Raw genomic sequence first — 24,480 nt, forward strand, 5'->3', positions numbered from 1 at the left:
AAAAAACAGAAAAAAGTGCTCTAATAAACTTACCAGTTCTTTGCGTGGACCAGGTTCTAAGTAGTAAGCATAAGGATAAGTATACTGCAAGGTATAACGACATTTAGCCAGAAGGGCTGCAGCATCCATTAAATACTGCCAGTCAATCCAGGTTCCTGAGCAGGTCATAACTTTTTCATTGATTCGGTATTTAATTTGCTGAACAGTTTGCTCCTCTAATTTTAAACTTTTAGAGTGATTCTCCCACTGAATTAAAGAAAAAAATGATAAGTATTAAATAAATTAAATCAATAAAAAAATCAACACAAATTGAGGTTCTTTACTCAGTTTTAGCATTCTGATTGGCCAATTTCAAGGGTGTTTGATTTTGGAGGAAGCTCTTGAGATGTCTTGATATTTGCACTTACAAAGAGGCAAAACTTCTACACACATTTACTACTTCAAGTACTGACTTGAGGAACAAGTTTTGTGAACAGCGAGTCTGATTACAGTGAACACAAGTAAAGCCAGAAATTTATAATCTCATACCACTAGGCATGCTTCCTGTAGCCTGTCATTTCAGTGGCCACCAGTTTCGTCCCTTATCACCAACAGGCTATTGGCTACAGTAGCCCTTAAGAGTTACCTTTAATCCTTTACACTGTTGCTGTTACCAAATTCACTGGAATGCTCAGTGCAAAATAAACTATAGCCCGCTTCAGATTACTTTCCTTTTTTTGTAGTATGCTATTCTCTATAATGCGCATGCAGCAAATGGAAAAAATCAACCTGAAACTAGCTTTTGTTTCATTTCATGTAATACCCGCTCACAGTTCGTTTGAACCAAAGTTGAATGAAAAAACCCATTACCACTGGTTTTTCTTCGGAACTTGAAAGATGTGAACACAATAATTAATTTAAGCCTTAAACGAAAAAATTCAGTCGAGCTCCTGAAAAATAAAATCGATTTGAAGAATGTTTGCCCTGAATTGGCTGAAAATTGCTGATTTTGAAGCAGATATCCCATTAGCAAAATGAGGCAATGGGGTTTTTGATGTTTCAGAGTCGAGGAAGGGTGCGAATGAGTTTTCATGCCCCCTCCCCGAGAGAAACACTTTGGACCCCCTTCCCCCCAACAAAAAAGCCCTGCAAAGGCGCTCGAATCGATGAGCATGCCTCTGGGTCCTCTTAAGTATGGAAAGGAGGATAGGGACCTAGAGGGAGAGAGAGTCAGGGGGAAGGGGTCAGGAGACCCCCTAAAATATAAGACCTCATATCCGTCCCCATATTGCATACCCTACCCAGAGGCATGCTCATCGATTCAAGCGCATTTGCAAGGCTTTCTTCCTGGGGGGGGGGGGGGCCTTACAAAAGTCTTCGCACCCTCCTGCTACTTGGAAATATCAAAACCACATTGCCTCATTTGGCTAATGGCATATCTGCTTCAAAACTAATGGATCAAAGATGCAAATGCGCTCGAATCGATGAGCATTGAGCATGCTTCCGGGTCCGCTTTGTTATGGAAAGGAGGGTAGGCGGAGAGATGGTTTGAGGGAAGGAGGCAGGAGCCCCCCCTAAGGAACCGTCCATAAATTACGTAAGGCTCTTAGGGGGGAAGGGGGTCTCTAACAACCTTACGGTGCCTTATGAGGGGGGAGGAGGGGGTATGGCTGAGCCTTATGTAAGCTTCCCAGCCTATATTTAAAGAAAGTGCAAAAATACATTTTTCACCAGGATGTTAATGAAATCCAGGATGAAATAGAGGAAATTAGCACATCACCGACTGCTGACCGATCGAACCATGCTCCTGTCACTTCTCTTGAGTCAAACTTCTCCACTCCGTGAGATGGTGAGTAGTGATTTCACTCTCATGTCAGCTTAACACTCTAAACTATTCCAAAGACAAAAAAAATCTTCAATTTCCCTCCGTGTATTTTATTTTCTTAAACTGATTGTATCATAAATATTTCCTATGAACTTACTTCAAAAATTTAGTTTCATTAATACAAATTTTGGCCTGGAAATTGTATTGTTTTTCTGAAAGAAAACGTACTGCTTAGTTCTGCGATAATTGAAAAAAAAAGGGGGGGGGGGGGTCAGTTGAGCCTTTTGTAATTTAAGAGTGGGGGGAAGGGATGCCTTATGGTTCCTTACGAGATGGGAGTCTAAAAATGGGGAAAAGTGCCTTACGTCATTAATGGATGGCCCCCAAAATATAAGCCCTAATCTGTCCCATCCGTTGCCTATCTGTTGCCAATATTGCATACCCTTCCCGTCAAACCTGCGGTTGTGCGCGATGGCTTATCTGATTTGGCCGTATTTGCGTGCATAGTATCTCAGAATTTAAAAATACTATGTGTAAGAGTCTTTCCCAACATTCTGACCTTTCCTCTTTCTGGTACATTCTCCCTCAGCTTTGCATCCATTTCCAAATTTTCTGTACTAAAAGGTTAAAATGTGGCCTCTCTAAGTACGTTCTAATAATTTACAGTGAACCATTGAACGAGCATTTAAAATAATGAAGAAGATGTAGCTTTTTTTTAAGAAATATTGAGTTTACTACGTTTAAATATACATGATGAAGCATTAAATGCTGCAGAGCAAAGAATTCTTCAAAACAAGTATGGACCAAAAGTAAGATAGCACACAGGAAGCATTTACTGAAGAAAAAATATGCAGAAATACACAGGATAAAATGAAGAAAGTATTGAAGCCAAGGCAGTAAATATAAAGCTTCATATTATTTACTGCTTCATAGACAGAGGAAAGGTCAGAGAGTTGGGAAAGTCTCTTACTCGTAGAATTTTTGAATTCTGAAAGAGATACTATGTGCGCACCTACACCACTCAAAGAAATTAGATAAGCCTGTGCTCGCAACCACGAGTCCGCCGGGGAGGGTATGCAATATTGTGGACAGATGTAAGGGCTTATATTTTAGGGGGTCTCCTGACCCCTTCCCTCAAACTCTTTCTCCCCCTAGACCCCTACCCTCCTTTCCATACTAAAGAGGACCCAGAGGCATGCTCATCCATTCTAGCGCATTTGCAAGGCTTTTTTGTTGGGGGGGAGGGGGGTCCGGAGTGTTTCTTTCGGGGAGGGGGGCTTACAAACTTCTTCGCACCCTCCCCTGACTCTGAAACATCAAAAACCACGTTGCCTCGTTTTTCTAATGGGATATCTGTTCCAAAATCAGCAATTTTCAGCCAATTCCGGGCAAACATTTTTCAAATCGATTTTATTTTCCAGGAGCTCGACCGAATTTTTTCGTTTAGGGCTTGAATTAACGTGTTCACCTCCTACTTTAAGGTTCCGAAGGAAGACCGGAGGTAATGGGTTTTTTCATATAACTTTTTTCAAACGAACCGAGGGCTGGTGATTGCCAGTTGGTTGGTATTACCAGTAATTATAGCTGAAGTATTAAAAGTCAAATGAGAGTGTCAAAGGCTAAGACAACCATTGTACATTATGCCTTTCTGCTGACCAATAGATGAATAGTTGTACCATACATTTCTTTCAGTGGATGACTCAGAGGAAGGGGTTCATTTTAACGCAGTTGGAAAAAGAACTAGGCATGGTACACACTTACTCTTTCATAATAGTGCAAGTACTTTTTGAGTGCTTCCCGGGCCTGAGCATGAGCAGATTCATTGGCAATATTAGGATTCTCCTTGTAGCGAGAGCATTCATAATATTCGGCACCATGAGCTTTCCAGTCTCCCAGGCACATCCAACAGAAATTATGCTTACAGTTGCGGCATTGCATGTGATTACAACCACCGTTTTTTTCGATACAGACATGACATTTGGGGCACTGAGAACAGGAAAAGAAAAATTGAACAAGGCAGGCTCGATGAAAGACATTGACTTAATTGTCAGCTTGCAATCAGTTTGAATAGATTCAGAATCAATAATTCATAGGTGCAAAAATCATAATGATAGAGGAACTCTCAAACCACGTATCTCAGTTCACTCCGTTGCATTGTTGCAGAATTCCAGTCATACTTTTCTATTAAATGGAGAACTACTTAGCATCAACTCTTAAAAACTTCTCAGATACTTCTACCCTGTGCAAAAAAAATTCTATGAAAACTTTCAGGTAGGTATGATGTTGATGATTTCTGCTTTTGACTAATTAAGTGGGAACAGAGATTTTAAAACACCGTGAACCAGCTGCAAGTTTGAAAGTTTCACCGTCAACACCCATTGGAGTACAACCCATGAATCATGTTATCTGTTTGATTTCCAATTCCCCTGAGACATTCATTTGAAACATGAGCATGTTCTGAGATTAGGACATGATACATGTAACTGACTATATTCTGATGGAGAAGTAAGATCCAAAAGATAGTGCAAGTGCATTGGGGTGGAGTATTACTGAGCATGTTTTTCTTATGAAGTGGATGGTCAAATAAACATTAAAAATGTCTAATGTTCTGAATGCTGTAAAGTAAGTAAGTAAGTAAGTAAGTAAGTAACAATATAATACTGTGGACTTAGCACTGTTCTATCATTATGTTACTTCAAAAGATAGTTAAAATATGGTATATGAGGGAGTTCTTAATGCAAGATAAGATTTTGTCGGGTAAAATAACGAATTGAAAGGATAGAGATGACTCTTAGAAAATGACATATTTATTGTAGGGAATAACTGAAGTTGCTCATACTTAAGTATCACTTACATTGTAAGGCCCTTAGGCTAAAAATAAGACAGTTATAATTATTTCATTAGACAATACACTTACGTCTTTAGTGTGAGCACTGATATAGTTAGCTGTTTCACTGTCATCAGCACATTTTGTTAACCACCGTTTAATTGTATTACAATCAGAGGGTGCATGATAGTCTAGGCTACAGTTAAAACTGAAATAAATAAAAAAATTAACCAAGTAAATACAAAAAATGCACAGTGTTTAGACCATTTATAAAGAAAGGAATATAATAAAAAAAACAAGAAGAAAAATCCAACACGAATATGTTGGAAAAGCAAGCCGAATAACTGAAATGTTGGACACATACCTTCTATTTTCACGTCTTTGCTATTTGTGTCAATTGGTACTTTTTCCTAAATTTGGGAGAAAATATTGATTCATGAACGTTGAATGTAAATTAATTTGAAAGATTCCGTTCAATTATCTTCATTTTTAGCTGATATGCGGCATTTACGCGCGACCGCGATTTGGGCGAACTGCCATGCATCGAAATCGCGTTAAGTTAATCTCTTTGGATTTCGAACTGTAACTTCTCTCCTATTCGGCCGATTTTTCAAATGAGGTCTCTTTTTATATGTATTTTAACGGAGAGTACGAAAACAGTCATTAGATAGACAGGAAACCGTTTTTGTGAAAATTTGGTGAATCCTGGCGTCACGGTGAATGGTTAATCAGTCGTGAAAGATAAGATTCGACAGCGCCTCGCCGTCGTCTTAAATTGCCTGGCTCGAAACTGGATACCCAAAGCTACATCGGGATATAACTGTAGTGATTTAAGTGGATTTCTGCAGGGACCACGGTTAGCACATGGTATAATGAGTCACGAGGCTCATCAGAGACTGCACTTACAGCGCAAGACTCTCATTGACTAAAAAGTTTTTAAGGGGAAAGAAGCTTTTAAAGTTGAGTCCTCCGAGCACAGAAAAGCTTATATGAGGTTTCTGTCAAATGAAATAATACGGTTTTGACAGGAAAATGATCTTAAGGGTTTCCAATTAGCAGTTCTTTTGGTTTTTTGGTAAAACACCATCAGGACTTGACAGTATAATGGTCCAAAGACAAAAAAGTGGGTCTGAGGAAAAAATATCTGGACCACCTGTTGAATAGCATTGGTTGATCGGTGTGCAGTACTATGGTACATCCAAGCGATTTCGAAAAGCGAGCCCTACTGGCTAAAATGGCCTACAGGATACCGTCAAATGAAGCTATTTGGGAAATACGAGGGAGATTGAGAAAAGAAAAAGAGATTGCAAGCAACTCAGCTTGAGCAATAAATTTTCAATTGAATGAATTTCATCAATTATTGTCACCATAACCACAAAAATCTCATCTCTTTTTTTTTCCCTTGATTGGGTCTGACAGTTTTTCCTTGAAATACGCTGGTTCCTTGGTTTAAATCAATTTTATCCTCCCTTTTTTTCACTCCTTTTTCCACAGATGCCCTTTCTCCCTTAAGTTTAACCCTTCAAATCGCTCTTAAGTTTGGTCCCTCTGACCACATTTGACTCAGGTTTCTTTGCATTTTTCTCTGGTCTTTTTCTTATTTCCTACGTTCAGTTTTTTTTTTATTTACCATGATAGAACATACACATTGAAAATATACTGTGTTCAGACTCATGAACACTTTCAGAAGAGAACAAAATTAACGTGAACAGTAAATCACTGAACAGAGAAATTCGTACCAAAACATTGTTTTACACTGGGTGCAAAATGCTTTCTTGGCTTTCAGCTCTTTTGACAGCATTACAACATTACAGTTGAGACCGGGGCAAAACCTCAAGTGCGGGTGAGATTTGACATAGTCACGAAAGCAGAACATCTGATATTTTTCCCTCAGCTGGGGTCTTGGGGCAAGAGAAAGAACAAAATCTTCTGGAGTCAGAACACCACAGTCTTGTGCCATACATGCTATACCTGCAGGACAACGTAAGAATGGACAATGAAAAAAACTGAAAGTATGGGAATAAAAAGCCACAAAAGTACTAAAATACACCCAAAATAACAAAAACCACGAACAAAAAGAATAAATGCACGGAATAGTTGCTAAGGTTACCCTATGGATATAAGTGCAGTATTGAAATTGAATTGTTCCTATTGAACACCAAATGTAGAAGTTCGAAATGGCTGATTTTCATGGGCTGTGATGATTTGTGATGCTCGGATGTGAGCATTTAATGCACAAACAAAAGCAAAATATCCAAAAGTGTTACTGAACTCCCTCCCTAAGAAAATCTAGTTTCCCAGTTTATGAAATAACCCTTGTTCCCTGAATTTTCCCTGTTATTCATGGTGTCAAGAATCCGTGAACGTCTTTATTTTCTAAGTTTGAAAAGCTCATTACCTGATGAGAAACCGAAGTTTTCGCTCATTTCTCCAGGATTTTCCCGGGAAGCACCATGTAAATTCCTTGAGTTCCAGGTATGAATATGAAATTTCTTTCATGTTTCAGCCAATTGTTGGGCGCACATTCAAAAATTCCGAAAGTGTTTATATAGGGTGATCTAAAAGTCCCTTCTACCCTCTCTAACTGTTTGCATAATTGGGGAAAAGATTCAAAACTTGGGGGATGTTTTTAGGTCAAAGGGAGCTACTTTTTGGCCCTTGTTAATTTTTCAGGAGGAACCCTTTTGAACGCAACAGCCCAACTTTTTTTTTCAAATGCAAAGACACCCCTTGTCATACCTCGTTCAAAGGAACATAAAAAAGAAAACATTTCGCCCAAACTCGTAGTCAACAGCTCAAACAGTCTCAAAATGGTGGCCGGTTAAAGTTCAAACTAGCCGCAAATTAGCACCTCCGTTTTTTAATCGAAGGATTTCCTTAATAAAGGGTCGCTTAGGGTCATATAGTTCAAATTGGGCTACCACCATGAAACTAGGTGAAAATGTAATTTAAGGTACCTATCTAGAACAGAAAGCTGTCGGGACACAAGATGGATCTCCCATGTTTCCCCGTATTTGGCCGCCATTTTCCAAGTTGGCCGCCATAAGCTGATTTCCATTATTATCTCATTTTTCAGGCGTTCTAACCTTCCTATCAACATGGAATTTGGCAACAATATACTTGAGTGTGTCTACCGAGGAGAGCTTTACAATGACCTACTTGGCAATGAAATTTTAAGGGGGATTATTCAGGTGGATGGACAAAGTAAAAGGAATAAGTAAATAAGAGTGGGTGCAAGACGATTTTGACTTACCGGTGGACACACCCAAAGAAATTTGAACTTCAAAATGCATTGCCCAACAATCTTTACAAAACATGTGACCACAAGCCAAACTACAAAATTTCTCTCTTGGATGGGTTGCAATGCATACAGGACAAGTCATATAAGTCAGATTTTCTTGATGCTGTACAGGTGGTATAGCTGGTTTGACACATGATGAAATGAGCAGTTGAGAGGAATTACTTCTAAACTGCGAGATGACTCTGCCAACAGCCCACTCGTGAGTGTGAAGTAGTACCTTGGCAAGTGATGGTACTACCTGTAAGGAAAACAAATATTCAGTTTCCTTCAAATCCAAAAAGAGCCCTCAGAATAACATCTAAAAAATTTTCCGAGTAATGGACCACTACACAGGGTACAAAATCAAGAATCACAAAACATGTTTGATGTTTTATAATCAAAAATTTACACAGAATAGCATGAACGCAATAAAACTTTCCAAAACTGACTTATTACCTACTGAGGAAACGATGGAAGTCTTTTGTAAGAATGCACACTTCCCACTCAAAGGAAAATCGGAATCTATAAGACTCCAATCGAGCATTAAAGTGATTTCAGTTTAATTAACTACACGGGAGGACTTCTTAATTAAGGACTTAGGACTTCAATTTGCTCTGGTGATGTTATGACTTGCCCAGATGTGGTTACTGCCACTCCTTAAAATTTCAAACTCTATCAAAAGCTCCCATGAAATTGACCTTTCAAAACTGATTTAATAAAGAAGAGAGTGCATTACCTCCAATTCATTGCATAAAGCTTCAACAGATTCATTGAGAAGTCTTTCAACCTCTTCAACTGAGAGACAATCAAGCATGTGATGTTCTGGATCTACTTTCTTGAAATCAACCTGCTCACTATCACAATCATCGACAGAGTTGTAATAGTCTTCGTAACTGCAATCATCTTCTGAGTATTCCATGTCCGATTCTGCATTAGTTTCACTTGACATCTATGAACATAAAAGAGAAAAATTAGGTTAAAATCCTTCTCTGCTTTGCATCATCATGCAGACATTTCCCTTGCAGCTACTAAAAGTCCCATCGCCATAATATCAGAGGTTGCCTGCAGGCAATGGAAATGTTAAGGTGATTCATCATCGTCTCTGGCGAAGTCAAACTGGCATGCAATGTATCGCATTGATTACATCAAAAGTCTCATAAGATTTTGGATTTTTAGCCAAATGTAGGACAAAAGCCTCTGCGCATGAGCCTACAGAATCATTCTGAACCAAAAATCTGGCATTCGGAAAAATGAGAGCACACTCCTATTTAGGAAAAACCTAGCATTGGTCTAGAAAAATGCATAAGCTGCCGAAATTTTTAACATAATTGATGCGATGTGTCGCATGCCAAATCGCCTGCGTCAGAAACATTGACAATTCACCTTAAGGCTATCTGATGGTAACATTCAAGCCTAAAGCAGTTTACAACTAAAATCATCCTCAGGTGCGTTGTCAAAGTAAACTTGTCCGATTACGTTTGGTTCTTCCATTTCCAAACCCAATCCAACCATCCCATCGACTTCCTGAGAACGCTGTTTGGTAGAAATGTTAGGCTTTCATATGTAAACAAACAATCCATCAGGTAATTCTTATGTTGGCATTGATGAACTCCAGTCCAACAACGCCGACCATTTGGAATCGGGTAATTCCGTTTCCAGACAGTCCCAAAAGTTTACTTCCACAACGCAGCTCTCACTAAGCTCGAATTATGCTACATTAGAGGGCTGCGCCCTCTAACAGACGTTTTCGTCATGCGTCTAGGACAAATTTTTGTCTCCTGTAGCCTCGCTGTTAAAATTAATGCCAACAAGTCAAGAATCGACATGCTCCAGAGCGTAAATGTGCTGTATGCATGGAATAGAGAATTCCTTGTTTCACGCAACAAAAACAATACATACATCCATATACAGTGAGAAATGACAAGCTATCTGAAGCGGGTTCTACAGTTATCTTGTTTTGTCTTACCAACAAAGCAAGAAAGTTTCAAAAGTCAATGTGCAGGGAGGGCTAACTCAGCACTTATTCCGAAGACATAAAAACGGAGCACTCGTATCTGCTAATACGGGGGAGAAATGATAAAGCCCCGGCACTCTGCGTTTGTGTGAGTGTGTAAATATAAATAAGCACGAGAATCTGTGGCGGGAAATGGAAATTTGATTTGAACTTGTCCTCTTGATTTTTGCACATTCCTTGCTCTAAACTCGTAATAAATGCTTAAACCAAACAAATAAATAAAGCTGGGAGGGTGACTTTTAATGATGAACCTACTTTGGCTCGGTAACAAGCGAAGATCTCAGACAAAGTTAGTTTTACTTTTGCTCATGGCGGTCCTGCCGGTTCGAACAGGCCGTTACATTCCTAGATGACTGTTACTCTCAATTGAGATTAAACGGTCGATGAGGGACCAAAAATAACCTAAAGTTTAAAAAAGTATATCAGGGTAAGTACATTTGAGCAAAATTCAGCCTAGAATACCCTGTTTACCCAGTTTTATTCAGTTCCCGCCCTATATTTGAATTTCTAACTTGTCCCAATTTTGCCGCCACTCCTCTGGCCAATCAGAGAATTTGCATCATTTTAATCTTCTAGGGCTCCATCTTTGTGTCTTCAACTTATTCAGACATAGCACGGCTGCTGATACACTTCAATCTCAGTCCCATTCAAAGAGCGGATATACAAAACCTGGTGAGACACACATCTGAGTGATTTCACGATAAGAGGAATTGTCATGTCGCTGTGGGTGATAAACGACATGGGCAAAACAATTGAAAACCAAGTTGATAAATCAATAGGTATGACGTCCCTGAACTTATCCATGCTAAAAAATATGATAAATTATTATTATATTTAAAAATATGAGACTTTAAAGGCCGAAAATGTCCGGTCGGTTACCCATCGCCAACCCTGATTTTGAAGCAAAAGAGCAATTTGCGGTGATAAATCAGTACTTATCATGGAATCTTCGGCAATCTTTGCTCAAGAAAATTGCCAGTTTGAACTGAAACGTTCATTATTAAGCGAGAAAAGTCATTAGAAAGAAGTGTCACCACAATTGGCAACGTATTTTTGCAGTTGTATTAAGTGCAGCCCTTGTCTCGCCAGATGGAGTCGGGAATTTCTAAACTGTCATCAAATTGTTCGCTGACGTCTTCTCAACAAAACCATTACTAATGTCAGTTTTTTTTGGAATGAAAACTTTAATTTTTAAGAAAACCAGTGATTTTTAGGTGTGCAGCGCAAACTCCTCACTACACAAAATCCTCAATTTAATATCATTAAACTAAAAGAAAGTCTCCAAAGTTTAGAAAACTTTCAAGGCAGTATTAATTCCACCTCATAACCAGGGCCGGATTTACGTTTTTGGCGCCCTGTGCAGATATTTTCGAGGCACCCCACGGTGGATCGAGTCAATGGGAGGGGACGGTCATTGCGCATCATGCGTCTTATTTTCTCTGATTACAGAGATTTCCCGCTCTTAGAATAGAGCAAAGTGCCTACATCTGATGTATTTTCCGTCGTAGATTCCATTTTTTATCTTATTTTAGCCGAATAACGGGTTTTAATACGATTTTGACACACTTTTTCATAACTATTGAAAATGGGATCCCTGATAGTTTATTTTTCACGTTACTTTCGGCGAATGGGACCGTAAGCATCTTACATAAAGAAGAATTTTGCAGAACTTGACTCAAAGACATTACTTGAGGAGTGAGGGAGGGTGGCTTCACAGACCCCTCACCACGAAGGTTGCCATATTTCTTTCAATTTCTGCTAACATCGTTTTTTGTTCATGTTAATTAGTTTCTCGCAATTGCATACTGACACATATACGGAACATTCTAATAATGTTCATTTTTCTTCTCTCTTCTTGCAGCCAGTCAATAGACATGTCTTGCATATGTATGTACATGTACATACATATTTGTGAGTAACTGAAAGAGTAGAGGGTTCACGAAAATGAACACGTCTATTGACTGGCTGCAAGAAGAGAGAAGAAAAATGAACATTATTAGAATGTTCCGTATATGTGTCAGTATGCAATTGCGAGAAACCAATTAACATGAACAAAAAACGATGTTAGCAGAAATTGAAAGAAATATGGCAACCTTCGTGGTGAGGGGTCTGTGAAGCCACCCTCCCTCACTCCTCAAGTAATGTCTTTGAGTTAAGTTCTGCAAAATTCTTCTTTATGTAAGATGCTTACGGTCCCATTCGCCGAAAGTAACGTGAAAAATAAACTATCAGGGATCCCATTTTCAATAGTTATGAAAAAGTGTGTCAAAATCGTATTAAAACCCGTTATTCGGCTAAAATAAGATAAAAAATGGAATCTACGACGGAAAATACATCAGATGTAGGCACTTTGCTCTATTCTAAGAGCGGGAAATCTCTGTAATCAGAGAAAATAAGACGCATGATGCGCAATGACCGTCCCCTCCCGAAAGATAGTGGACGGGTGGTCTGGATCACCCTGTATATTTCAAAAAATAGATCTAGAAATAAAAAAAGATATGTATATACTGAAGCTTCTTTTTATCGAGTCATCCTAGAAGATTATTATGGGTACTTACCACAAGATATAAAAAATTAAATGTGCAGTTACAGAAAAAAAAAAAAATAAAAAAAAAAAAAAAAAAAAAATTATATCATCTTCCATTATTTCGTTTTGTTCCTCGAAGTTTGGAGTGAAGTTTGAGACATTTTTATTGAGAAAATATTAATAAAGGAGGAAATTTATTTTTGCATGCAAGTTCTGATCCCTTGAAGAGCCTCTGAGAAGGACCAATGTCTCTTGAAGAAATGTCTTGTATTTCTTCTTTTTCAACCCACAACCGATTTTTACTTGTATGGAGCTCATGGAAGAGTTCTAGGTATGTTGAAGAAATTTTGCAAAAACAGGACTTGTGAAATATACAATGCGCAAAACATACACCTTTAACTTTATCGCACAGTATAACACTGATCAAATTAGCTTCATAGACTAACAGGAGGTTAATGTCTCGTCCAAAAATATCAACAAATCAGCCAAAATCAGTAATCAGTAGAAAAATTACCGAGATTGAAGGATATCGTGTGATGCACCATTTTATTGATGACATTAGAGCAAGATTGGATTCCCAGCAGGCGCGACTTCCTATCATTCAAATGGACCGTTTTCGCAGATTAGCGGCTAATTATTACATAATATCATTCCTGATAGTGTACAAGAAGCAACCCAACAAAGGATTTTGTGGACACTTGTGGACATTTTTTTATCGAGCTATCTTAACATTTTTTTGGGCATTTTTTAAAAGCAAGTTTTGGAGGTGGTTTTGGTCCTCCTAAAAATATGCCAATGCACATTAATGATATACCAAAATGTTCCTTAAAGGGAGGAGAATAACCATGTTCAATTGAAATTTTGATTTATCGGCCACAGAACTCATGCAAAAGCGAAATAAAACCATGAGAATCAGACGGCAAATTTGATACCACCTGCAATGTCAGCTTTAGGCAACCCGCATGTCAAAGCGGAAGGGTTCAAAGACCCTAGAACCATGGATACATTCATTCTGGAAGCTTAACTAAGTACTAGAAAACCAAGAAAAAGTATTTAAAATCCGACTTTTTTTTTTCGTCGCCCATGACCGACCTCTACCATTGACTCGATCCACCATGCGCCCCCCCGCCCGCGCATTTCCCAACCCGACGGTCTTCTTTGGTTACTACGTGCTAACTCTAACAAAATACGAATTTTTTCGAGTGAGTGAATGATTCTAGGGCAGAAACCAAAACCAGTTAAGTACCCGTTCCTGTTACTGTTAACTACGAAACTAAGAGAAAGTTTGACCCTTAAAGTCTACGGTCAGGTCATTTAAAAGATGGAACGCAATAAATTAATGCTTCCCTGATGTATTTTTGCAGAGTTTGGAAAAAAAAACCCAAAATTTGGCGCCCCTCAAAATCTGGCGCCCTGTGCAGCTGCACCGATGCACCATAGGTAAATCTGGCCCTGCTCATAACTCAAGAATTGCCAAGTTTCATCTTTTGTATAATCTTTTATTTCACACTTTCAAATGTCAGTTACGCTGCGTCGGTCACGTAACCGATGCAATTTGGCAGGGCTGTCATATTTGCATGGACCTCCAGCAGTCCCGCAGGAAGCAGTGATACCTGATTCAATGGCTTGTCTATCAATACCTATAACTTTGTCCTGAATCAAAATAGTTAGTTATCAAAGCTGGAAAGAGGAAGTTTAATACCTGCAAAATGAGGTAATGAAATCTTGTTAAAATTGGTGCCTTTTTATTTTCAAGGTGTTGCACATTTTAGTTATTCCTGGTGTAGTGAAGTCACCCATCTGGTGTTACCAAGTTAAGCATGATGCTCTCCCTTGAGAGTAAAATAACCTGAGTGCCCTAGCTTCATGGACTTGAGATTGAAAGGTTTTGTCTGAACTTTACAACAAGAGCCAATAATCCTTGGGCACTAGATTTCCATTAAATGAGGGTGCAGTTGCAAAATCTTGATAGCGCCTGCTGGGGTTTGAAATTCCACTCTTCATTTTTCCCGACCATGGGTGTAGAGTGAGTCCTTGGAGAATTGGAGTGTTGAGAGGTACGATCACTAAGATAAACTTCGCTTCAAAAAAATGAAATTAATCCAGAATACAGTACGTACCGTGAATGGCTGCTTTGCAAAGAGGAAATGCAAATATGGAGGAACAGAAAGTCATTAGCTATGTTTATGCGAGGCTCTAAACCTAACTTCCTTCAATCGAAACCTGAGTTTGAAACCAAGGTTAAAATCACGGCATTAACGATGTGGAACTAACGAAATCTAGGTTTCCGAAATTAGGGTTTGTTTAAACTTAGACAGATTTAGGATTTCGCATTCAGATGTTGAGAACGAGTTTGGAAATTCGTACGGAAACAAACAGTAGGGTGTTTGCATTTTGCATGCATAGAGGCAGGGACCAGTTCTATAGGACCCTGGACTCCCGTAAGAGTCAATGTAAAAATTCGAGAGCAGGTACTAGTGCTGCTATCGCGCGTAGGATCCTCGCAACTCACTGTTGTAATCAGTTGTTGGACTTCATTAAAATCCGTAGGATCGCGTATAACTGCGAAAAATCGAATTTTTCGTCCTACTCAGACATCAGGCGGGCCCCTCCTTGTCGAAAGGGGTCGAAAAAACGCCAAAAATATACTTATTTTTCAAGAATTCAGCCGCCTTATGTGTTATTTTTCAATCTCCGGCTTAACCTCACTTTTGGAGCGGGCGATGGATGAGTCGAGGTTCGGGGGGAAGGATCCTCTGAGTTGACTAGGATCCTACGCGAGAATGCGCTGCAATCACCCGCTCACAACAGAACGGCGTCCTATAGAACTCGTCCCTGATAGAGGGAGAAAGGAGGTGTTTGCAAATAGCAACTGGAGGATTGTGTACCCTGTGACGTAGTTCGGTTCAGGTAGAGTCCCTTTATACCCAGAGTTACGACAACTCGATTATCAGCTGACTGACAGCCGGCCTTGGCTGGCCATGGAGGCCGAAACGAGTGCACCCAAACGAACGATATTGAGGGATAAGGATCAGGAATCCTGCGATGTCTGTCACACAAAAACAACAACATCTGAACATCAACAAATTGATCAATTAAAAAGAAAATGAGATTGGTTTGTGAATAATTTCTTATTCTATTTTCATTTTGGACCGATGGAAATAACAATTTACTCTTGATAAACCACAATTAGGTGATATTTTCATTATTCTTGTTCACATTCGAGCACAGATTAGTCTATTAGTCTAGAGTCCCTTTATACCCAGAGCACACCCAGAGTTAAGACAACTCGATTATCAGCTGACTGGCAGCCGGCCTTGGCCAAGATCCATCCATATAGGTCAGTCATTCCCGAAACCCAAATGAGAATCTTCTGCGCATGACGTCAGCATTACTGCCGCGAAAACCAGAAATGTCGGAAACAATGCTTTTCTTATGGGAGAGAACAAATTTTTCTTAATGAATCATTTAAATTTCTTACTTTTAAATTCTTTGAAGCTTTCTGAGTGTCGAAAGGAACGTTTAGAAATTAGCGTCAAGGGTTTCAATTCAGCTGAATTTGCGTTTTTATATTTTTAAATGATTTTTGAAGTCAGCGATGTAACAAGCCATCTAGTGGTATAGATTCGCGTGTAAAAATGGCTGATGCAGAGTAAACTGTAAAAATGAAAGAACACAAATTCGGCAAAATCGAAACCCTGAATGCTAATGTCTAAACGTTCTTTTCGACACACAGAAAGTTTCAAAGGATTTAAAAGTAAGAAATTTAAATGATTCATTAAGAAAAATTTGCTCTCTCCCATAAGAAAAGCATTGTTTCCGACTTTTCTGGTTTTCGCGGCAGTAATGCTGACGTCACGAGCCAATGGAAAGGGGCTTACCCCGAGCGGGGAAATCTGCGCAATGACTGACCTATATGGATGGATCTTGGCCTTGGCTGGCCATGGAGGCCGAAACGAGTGCACCTAAACGAACGATATTGAGGGATAAGGATCAGGAATCCTGCGATGTCTGTCACACAAAAACAACAACATCAACAAATTGATCAATTAAAACGAAAATTAGATTGGTTTGTGAATAATTTCTTAATCTATTTTCATTTTAGACCTATGGAAATAACAATTCACTCTTGATAAACCACAATTAGGTAATATTTTCATTATTCTTGTTCACATTCGAGGTACCGCCATCTTGGTGCACTCGTTTCGGCCTCCATGAGCGAGAACCAATCAGAATTGGATTTTTTTTTTAGGCCACTTTCAGCTCAACCAAAAGTGAGTTGTCTTAACTCTGGGTATAAAGGGACTCTAAGATTAGTCCAGATCGCTAACATCCAATCTAGCCAATGCTTCAGAAGCGTGAGTAATTTTGCTACAGGTTAGGCAACTTTAGAAAATTGATGGCACTACCAGTAGTGAAAGAACTTGACCGGATCGAGAGAAATTTCCTATTGAATCTGATTATAAAGCTTGAAAAAAGTATAAATAGTAATGTGTAATAATGGTTTTTGATCAAATAAGATTTTATCAAGTACTGTTATGCTAAGTATTCTGTTTCAATATTCTTACAACAGTTGGTAGCAATTAACTGCTCTCATGGGGGCCTGGCGGGAATTCAAAACTAGGAACCAAAAGTCTCATTTTGGCAGGATTTTGCTTTAATTTTCGCTTTCTAAGGCTTTAAACTTCAAAAATATGATATATTATAATCTGCAAATTTTTTCAATAATGTTATCTACTCAGTATACTGATGAACTCTGATTTGTTTATTTCCACCGATAAAGCACAAAAACATAGCCCGATTATACGAATAAAGAAGGAGAATTAATTAAAATACGGGTAAACAAGGCTAAAAATTATTGAAACACTTAAAGGCAGGACGTTTCGAGCTGCTACCAGCTCATTTTCAGCTGCAAAAACACATAAAAACAAGTAAAAAATTGAGTGGCGACCTGACCCCAGCCGTTATAGATCGTATTCGATACATCAAACGGGTGAGATTGTATCGATATCGATTGGTTCAAAACATAAACATAGCCTCAAAAGTAAATTCAGAAATCTGAGAGAACGGATCTTTTGAAACAGATTTTTTATTCTTTTGAGTACCAAATGCCAATGCAAAGTGAAATTGTCAGGAAATTTCTCATTTTCAGCTTTTCCAATTAAAATCCTTACAGTTAGGTTTGAGGTTATGTTCTATTGTTTTGAACCAAACGATACATCGAACCGTTATCGAATACGGTCTATTATGAGTGGTTACGTGATACCTAACGGCTGAGGTCAGGTCGCCACTCAATTTTTTACTTGTTTTTATGTGTTTTTGCAGCTGAAAATGAGCTGGTAGCAGCTCGAAACGTCCTGCCTTTAAGTGTTTCAATAATTTTTAGCCTTGTTTACTCGTATTTTAATTAATTCTCCTTCTTTATTTATTTCCACCTTAATTATTTAATCTGGAAATATTGAACCACATAAATTCTACTGAGAAACTAATTCTTGAATTCTTCGGAACGTTTCATCCCACAAAAATCTGAAAAAGAAGTATTCTCCCGCCGAAAATCTGCTGAAAATAGCCAAAATTTCAGTTTTGGTTCCTAGTTTTAAATGCCCATGGATTTTCCCGCCAATGGCGCTCACAAAGCTACTCACGCTCTTCCGCCGATGTTAGCGATCTGGACTAATCTGTGCATTCGAGGTACCGCCATCTTGGTGCACTCGTTTCGGCCTCCATAAGCGAGAACCAATCAGAATTGGATTTTTTTTTAGGCCACTTTCAGCCGAACCAAAAGTGAGTTGTCTTAACTCTGGGTATAAAGGGACTCTAGCTCCAGCTCAAGAGCTCCAGGTCCCTGTTCTTCTTCTTCGTCACGAAATCTGCGAGAGTGTCCTTTCTATAGGCGTAGCCTTATTATTCTATGCCGAAAGGCCGATGTTTTTGACTAACTCGTCCTAACCTCCAATATTTTTCCTCATCGCTGGATGGTGGTCACCTCACTGGGTGATCCGGAAAAATAGTTTTGACACGATCCGCATTCCTCTTCGGTATGGTTTGGCAACACTGTGGCTCATCGATGCCACCGTTGAGTTCAGTTTTGAGAATATATTTTATTTCCGATATATATGTATTTTTTTGAGAATATTTTTTTTTTTTTTTTTCGAGAAATTATATATTCTGAGAAAAAATAAATTCTCAAACCAATTATTTATTCTCAAGGAAAAAAATATATATTCTCAAAAAAATACATATATATCGGGAAAAAAATATATATTCGGAAAAAAAATATATTCTCACAAAAATTAATATATTCGGGAATTTTGGACCTAACGGCCCGCCATAGAATTGGATTGTTTTTAGGCCACTTTCAGCCCAACCAAAAGTGAGTTGTCGTAACTCTGGGTATAAAGGGACTCTACGAGGGTCAACGTGAATGAGCACCGAATTGGTGCGGTTTCGGGGTCAATCGCCGAATTCCAACGATGGATTCCTCCGTTCCCTTGCCGTTCCGCCATCCGATCTGTCGATACTCTCCCTACTCTAATTGCGAAGCATCATTATTATTCTATGGCCATTTGTTTTTGTTTGTTTTTTTTGTGCACACCAATGTATCACAGTCCTTTAGTTGAATTTGAGTGATCTATAAAAAAGGGCATCCCTTCTTTTCATTTCATCGCTAATTTTGCTTGAGTGAACCTCAGAGATCATATCCTGCCTAGAAAAGTACGATAAGTAATTCTACAGGAAGATTTGCATTCGAATCTTTGTTGGATGTTATCCTAGTTTACTTTCAGGGTGCAGCTTAATTTGGATCTTCGGCTATAAGCCTGATCAACTGCACATTTCAACCTATAAAATGCATATTTTCTCATCAAAAACTCAGTTTCTTATTGTCGGACTTGGAGGCAGCACTCGCTCTATTCAAAATCTGGGTTGAACATGGAAAGTGAAGCTGACCTGAGAGAACAGATCTTCCACAACACTGTCCGCGAGTACATTGTAAGTTTGTTCTTTAGTTTTTGTTTTCATGAAACATTCTGATCCTCTAGATGCTATTGAGAGCTTTTCATTATTCCCGAACAGGGTGGATCTGCAACGAAATCCTGAGCGATCCAGACGGATCCAAAGTGTTTGAGATGAAAAATTCAAACTTGGTTGGTTTGAGCTTTTTACAAACATAATCCAAGGTACACTCTACTACAGGTATGGACAAACGGGGTGCCGAAGTGGCAGCGCTGAGAATATAGGCCATCGAGTGACGTCGCAAGTCATACCGTCTATGCCGCGCAGTTTAAAATGAGATTCTGGCAGATCTGGCAGCTTCAATAAGCTATCAAATGAATTTAAAAAAATGATAAAACTCAAAATAACTAAAAACTTAAGTAAGAACACAAAAAAATAACACGAAATTGACGAGACCCACTCTCAGAACAGAAAATAAATAAGTTTCAATATGGCGTCGCAGTCGTACCATTGGACGCTGCCAAATCGACGCGTTTCGATGACTTTATAAAATTCCATTTGTCTATACCTGTAGTAGAGTGTACCTTGAACATAATCTATATGACTAGACTGTGAAAGTTTATTGTCAGAAATGACACGTAGGTATTTAAAACAATGCTCTTCCTCTAAAATAATACATTAGAATAAGTCAGTTAAATCATTTTTTTTAAATGTGTCATTCGCAAGTAGCGAGTGACTGAAGCTTCCAGTTTTTTTCCTAATTCGTTTTGATGACTGCAAACTGGAGAAAAGTTTATTTGAAAGTGCCCAAAATTAGGGTGGCCTAAAACAGCGTTTGAACCGCGCTCGTAGGTTTCGAATGTACACGTCACGATCAATATGGTGGCGGAATACGTAGTGGAAGAATACACGGCAGCATCGCGTTGGTGGTGTGTTTTTGTTGGTCAATTGGAGGTTATGTAGGTTATGTACTTTGTTTGAGATTCATACCCATTGTTCTTAATTCTCTGAGCTTTCCAATCAGAATGCGATACAGATTTATGTAGGATATGAAACATTCACACAGAACTTACTTAATCTCAAACGAGAAATTGTGATGTCAACAACGGCAGCGTGGCAGTAGTATGCAGGTTGGCTTCGTGGCCGCCATCTTCGCATCTATGACGCGTAGATTCAACGATACACAGCGGTCGGTTCAAACATGTTTTCAGGGACCCCTACAGGGTGTTTCAGACCACCCGTACCAGGCCTTTTTCTCGGTTGTTTTGGGTCGCACGAAGTGGGGGACCGCGGAGTTGAATAGGGAATTGACCCCAAGGAATCCGAATTTCGTGGTCCCGAAACCCCCCCCCCCCCCCATGACCCCTTGGGGGGTAAAGGGGGGTTCACGATGCTAAAAGTCACGGTTCCCGACCGAATTTTGGATTAATCACATCAGAATTAAAAAGCACGGAAAATTTCACGTGAAATTGACCCCTTTAAATCCATAATCGGCCCATCCCAGGCCCAAAAATGATCCCCTAAAGAGGGGGACAGTACCCCCTGTGGCGAGGAAAAGCGATAACTCGTACGATCCTGATCGTAAGCAGAAAGCAAGCCTTCCGGAAAGGATCGAGCTTCAGCAGATCAAGCCGCAAATTTTGGGTGCCAGATGCTCGTCGGGACGCCTGGGTTCGGGCGCCAACACACTCAAAGTGCGTAATCAAAAATTGATTTTCCTGAGGTGAGGACAGGATTGGCAGGAAGGAATAATGAGAGCAAATTTGAACGTACTAGAGTCAATTTTTATTGACAAGAAAAGAAACTACTTTTTGAACACAATTACAAACTTAAAAAATTCTCAAGACAAAGAAAAAAATATAAAATTAAAGACGAGATCAAAATTAGGACGATTGAAGGTGAATGTTGTTGATCGGATTGACTTTTTAAAATAGGTACTTTGAAAGGAACGGAAAAGGGACAAAAAAGGTTTTCGAACTTTCGAATGAATTACTCTTCGATTATTTATTTTACCTTAAATCTCCCAAACAACCGGTGCTACTCACCACGTGCACTCAATCTTGAATGGTAGATTTAGGATACGAAATAAATATTTTCAAAATAAATTCCAATAACAACCAAAATCCCAGGTGCTACTCAACACGTGCACACTTGGAAATTGATCCATTACGAGAGATTTATTTTTGAATGTACAAAAAATTAAATTCAACTAAATGGACGAAATTCTCAGACTTTCAAATTTAAAATTTATTTTATTTATTTGATCTCAAATTTCCCAGACAATCGGTGCGACTCACCACGTGCACTCAATCTTGAATGGTCAATTTAGGATTCAAAAATAAATATTTTCAAAATAAATTCCAATAATAACCAAAGTCCCAGGTGCTACTCAACACGTGCACACTTGGAAATTGATCAATTATGAGAGATTTATTTTCCATGATTAAATTAAATTAAATCTGCTTCCGAGTAAGAATAAAATTGGTTTTAATACATTTCAAAAAGAGATTACTAAGTAAAAGACTCATGCTCATGCATTTATTCACCATAGGAGCTACCCATAAATAGGTGCGTCACACAAGTGAATAAATGCGATGAGAAGCTAGGCTCTCATTTGCGAGCGTGCAATTCATTACGTGCACAGCTTCGCAAATGAAAGGATCCGAAAAATCGGACAAGTGGAGCGAGGTACCGGTCGGGACCCCATCAAATTCATTTCATCTACCTTCCGTACACATCGACCAACTTCATTCGACTTCAAAAAGTTAAATATACAATCAAATAAATTCATTCTTACATCAAATGATTTGCCTAAATTAGCTTTGCGACTTTCTTGAGTAAATTTGCTGAAACCAATTAATTAATAAAGCAAAAATAATAAAAAAGCCGACTTTTTTTCAGGAGTCTGAACGACTGAGACGCCGTGCACACGCTAAACAGCTGGGTAGTCGGGTCCGGATCGCTCCGCGAGAGCGCTCGAGTGGCGCGCGGCGGCCGACCGGTGTACTACGGTATTCCGCTACTTCACCGTCCCTACTGAGTGCGCTACTGTCGCAATCGCCTGCTACCGTTGTAGCCATCGAAATTTTTTACATGTGATTAAATCTGGGCACGGTTTAAAATAAAACAAAATTTCCTAGGTGATTACGTATTCGGAACTTAAGTGACGGAAAATATTACCGTCACACCCCCCTCCATAATTTCTCTTTGGTCTCAAAATTGACGCAGATTCTCCAGAGAAAGATGGTCTCCCAGGTAATCGATCCCGAGAAATCCAAATTTCATGGTCCCGAAGCTCCTCTAGCTCCCCTTGGGGGGTAAACGGGGGGCCCAATTTTAAGAATCGGGGCTCCTTTCCGAATCGCAAATTGATTGCATCCTAATTGAGGAGCAGAACACTTTTACATTTTACGTGACCCCCAAGAGTTTTAATTGACCCCCCTGAACGGCAGAAAGTAACCTCTGAGCAGGGGGGCTTCGCCCCCTCCAAAAATTTCTCGAGATTCCTCTTTGGTCGCAAAATTGACGTCGATTCTCCAGAAAAAGACGGTTTCTGCCCAAAAGGGCGGGTAGCGGAGCTTAGGGACCATAAAATTCAGAGTCCTCAGGGTCGATTACCTGGAAAACCGTCTTTTTCTAGAGAATCGACGTCAATTTTGCGACCAAAGAGGAATCTCGAGAAATTTTTGGAGGGGGCGAAACCACCCTCCTCAGAGGTTACTTTCTGCCGTTCAGGGGGGTCAATTAAAACTCTTGGGGGTCACGTAAGATGTAAAAGTGTTCTGCTCCTCAATTTGGATGCAATCAATTTGCAATTCGGAAAGGAGCCCCGATTCTTAAAATTGGGCCCTCCGTTTACCTCCCAAGGGGCTAGAGGAGCTTCGGGACCATGAAATTTGGATTTCTCGGGGTCGATTACCTGGGAAACCATATTTTTCTGGAGAATCTACGTCAATTTTGAGACCAAAGAAAAATTATGGAGGGGGTACTGTCCCCCTCTTTAGGGGATCATTTTTGGGCCTGGGATGGGCCGATTATGGATTTTTAGGGGTCAATTTCACGTGAAATTTTCCGTGCTTTTCAATTCTGATGCGATTAATCCAAAATTCGGTCGGGAACCGTGACTTTTAGCATCGTGACCCCCCCTTTACCTCCCTAGGGGTGATGGGGGGGTTCGGGACCACGAAATTCGGATTCCTTGGGTTCAATTCCCTATTCACTCGCGCGGTCCCCGACTTCGTACGACCCAAAACAACCGAGAAAAAGGCCTGGTACGGGTGGTCTGAAACACCCGGTATAAAGGAAGCATTACATCTCCGCGGAGACAATTTTTCGTGAAATTTTAACGTGCGCATCGTTCTTCTCATACCGAAAACTGTAAGATCCGCATTTTTGCAGGCAAATCCCTCCCGAGCTTAACTGACTCATCTCTGGAATTATCACGGGAATGCAACATGTATGCCCATTGTTTCCATCAAACGCTCAACAATCTTGGGAGGTTGCTGGCAATTGTTTGGTTGTGTTTGGAATCAATAGAACCCAACGAAATCAAATACTTTGACAATTTAGCTTTCGATATAACAGAGAATCCCTATCGGGCACTCATGGCATCTAAAACTAAAGTTCCATTTATTTAAAATAGTATGGGGCACAGGGTGGGTTAAACACTTCTAATACGGTCAGCATACCACCCGCAAGTTTTTTGTGGAAATGGCAGCTAGAACTCCTACTGATTGAAGAATAACACAGTTTGGCTGTTCTGCAGAAAATGAGATTTTTCACCTTTTTGGCGGGTATTTCGGGCTAAGGAGATGTAAAAGTCAAGTCACGCTGTATTTGTGGCCTGCAAATGTATATCTAATTCATTTTTAGTCAATCAAATGTCAGTAGATAGCTATTTGTGCTAACTGCCCCAATTCAAATGAATCAATGATCTTTGGGTTTTCTGGCTTTTTTGGCATTTGTTATAACATTCTTGGCTAAATTTTTGAATAAATTGAAATGAACTGTGGGTAGAGCTTGGAAAGTTTACTCGACTTATCTTTATGCATTTGAAATGTCAACAGGCACCTAC

At 39.4% G+C, this 24,480-nt stretch overlaps 2 protein-coding genes across 6 annotated transcripts in view; one reads left to right on the forward strand and one right to left on the reverse strand.

The window, feature by feature from the left end:
- LOC109038576 (E3 ubiquitin-protein ligase ari-2) overlaps window positions 1-14,854 on the reverse strand; it is a 37,970-nt gene extending 23,116 nt beyond the window's left edge. For 2 of the 4 annotated variants that reach the window (XM_072305818.1, XM_072305817.1), the window contains exons 1-7: window positions 14,573-14,854; window positions 8,648-8,860; window positions 7,885-8,170; window positions 6,371-6,602; window positions 4,722-4,839; window positions 3,566-3,790; window positions 34-246 (exon numbers count right to left, since the gene is read on the reverse strand). In XM_072305818.1, coding sequence (XP_072161919.1) covers window positions 34-246; window positions 3,566-3,790; window positions 4,722-4,839; window positions 6,371-6,602; window positions 7,885-8,170; window positions 8,648-8,860 — 1,287 coding nt within the window. In that variant the 5' untranslated portion in view covers window positions 14,573-14,854. Of the gene's footprint in view, window positions 1-33; window positions 247-3,565; window positions 3,791-4,721; window positions 4,840-6,370; window positions 6,603-7,884; window positions 8,171-8,647; window positions 8,861-14,154; window positions 14,173-14,355; window positions 14,377-14,572 lie in introns of those variants that run through there. The other 2 variants (XM_072305819.1, XM_072305820.1) reach the window with 2 other exon arrangements.
- Window positions 14,855-18,955: 4,101 nt separating this feature from the next.
- The window catches only part of LOC140225854 (protein Lilipod-like), a 29,825-nt gene continuing 24,300 nt past the window's right edge, over window positions 18,956-24,480 (forward strand). The window contains exon 1 of one of the 2 annotated variants that reach the window (XM_072305814.1): window positions 18,956-19,442. In XM_072305814.1, coding sequence (XP_072161915.1) covers window positions 19,383-19,442 — 60 coding nt within the window. In that variant the 5' untranslated portion in view covers window positions 18,956-19,382. The remainder of the gene's footprint in view (window positions 19,443-24,480) is intronic. The other variant, XM_072305813.1, reaches the window with a different exon arrangement.

The sequence above is a fragment of the Bemisia tabaci genome, unplaced genomic scaffold (genome assembly GCF_918797505.1).
Source record: "Bemisia tabaci unplaced genomic scaffold, PGI_BMITA_v3".
Lineage (NCBI taxonomy): Eukaryota > Metazoa > Arthropoda > Insecta > Hemiptera > Aleyrodidae > Bemisia > Bemisia tabaci.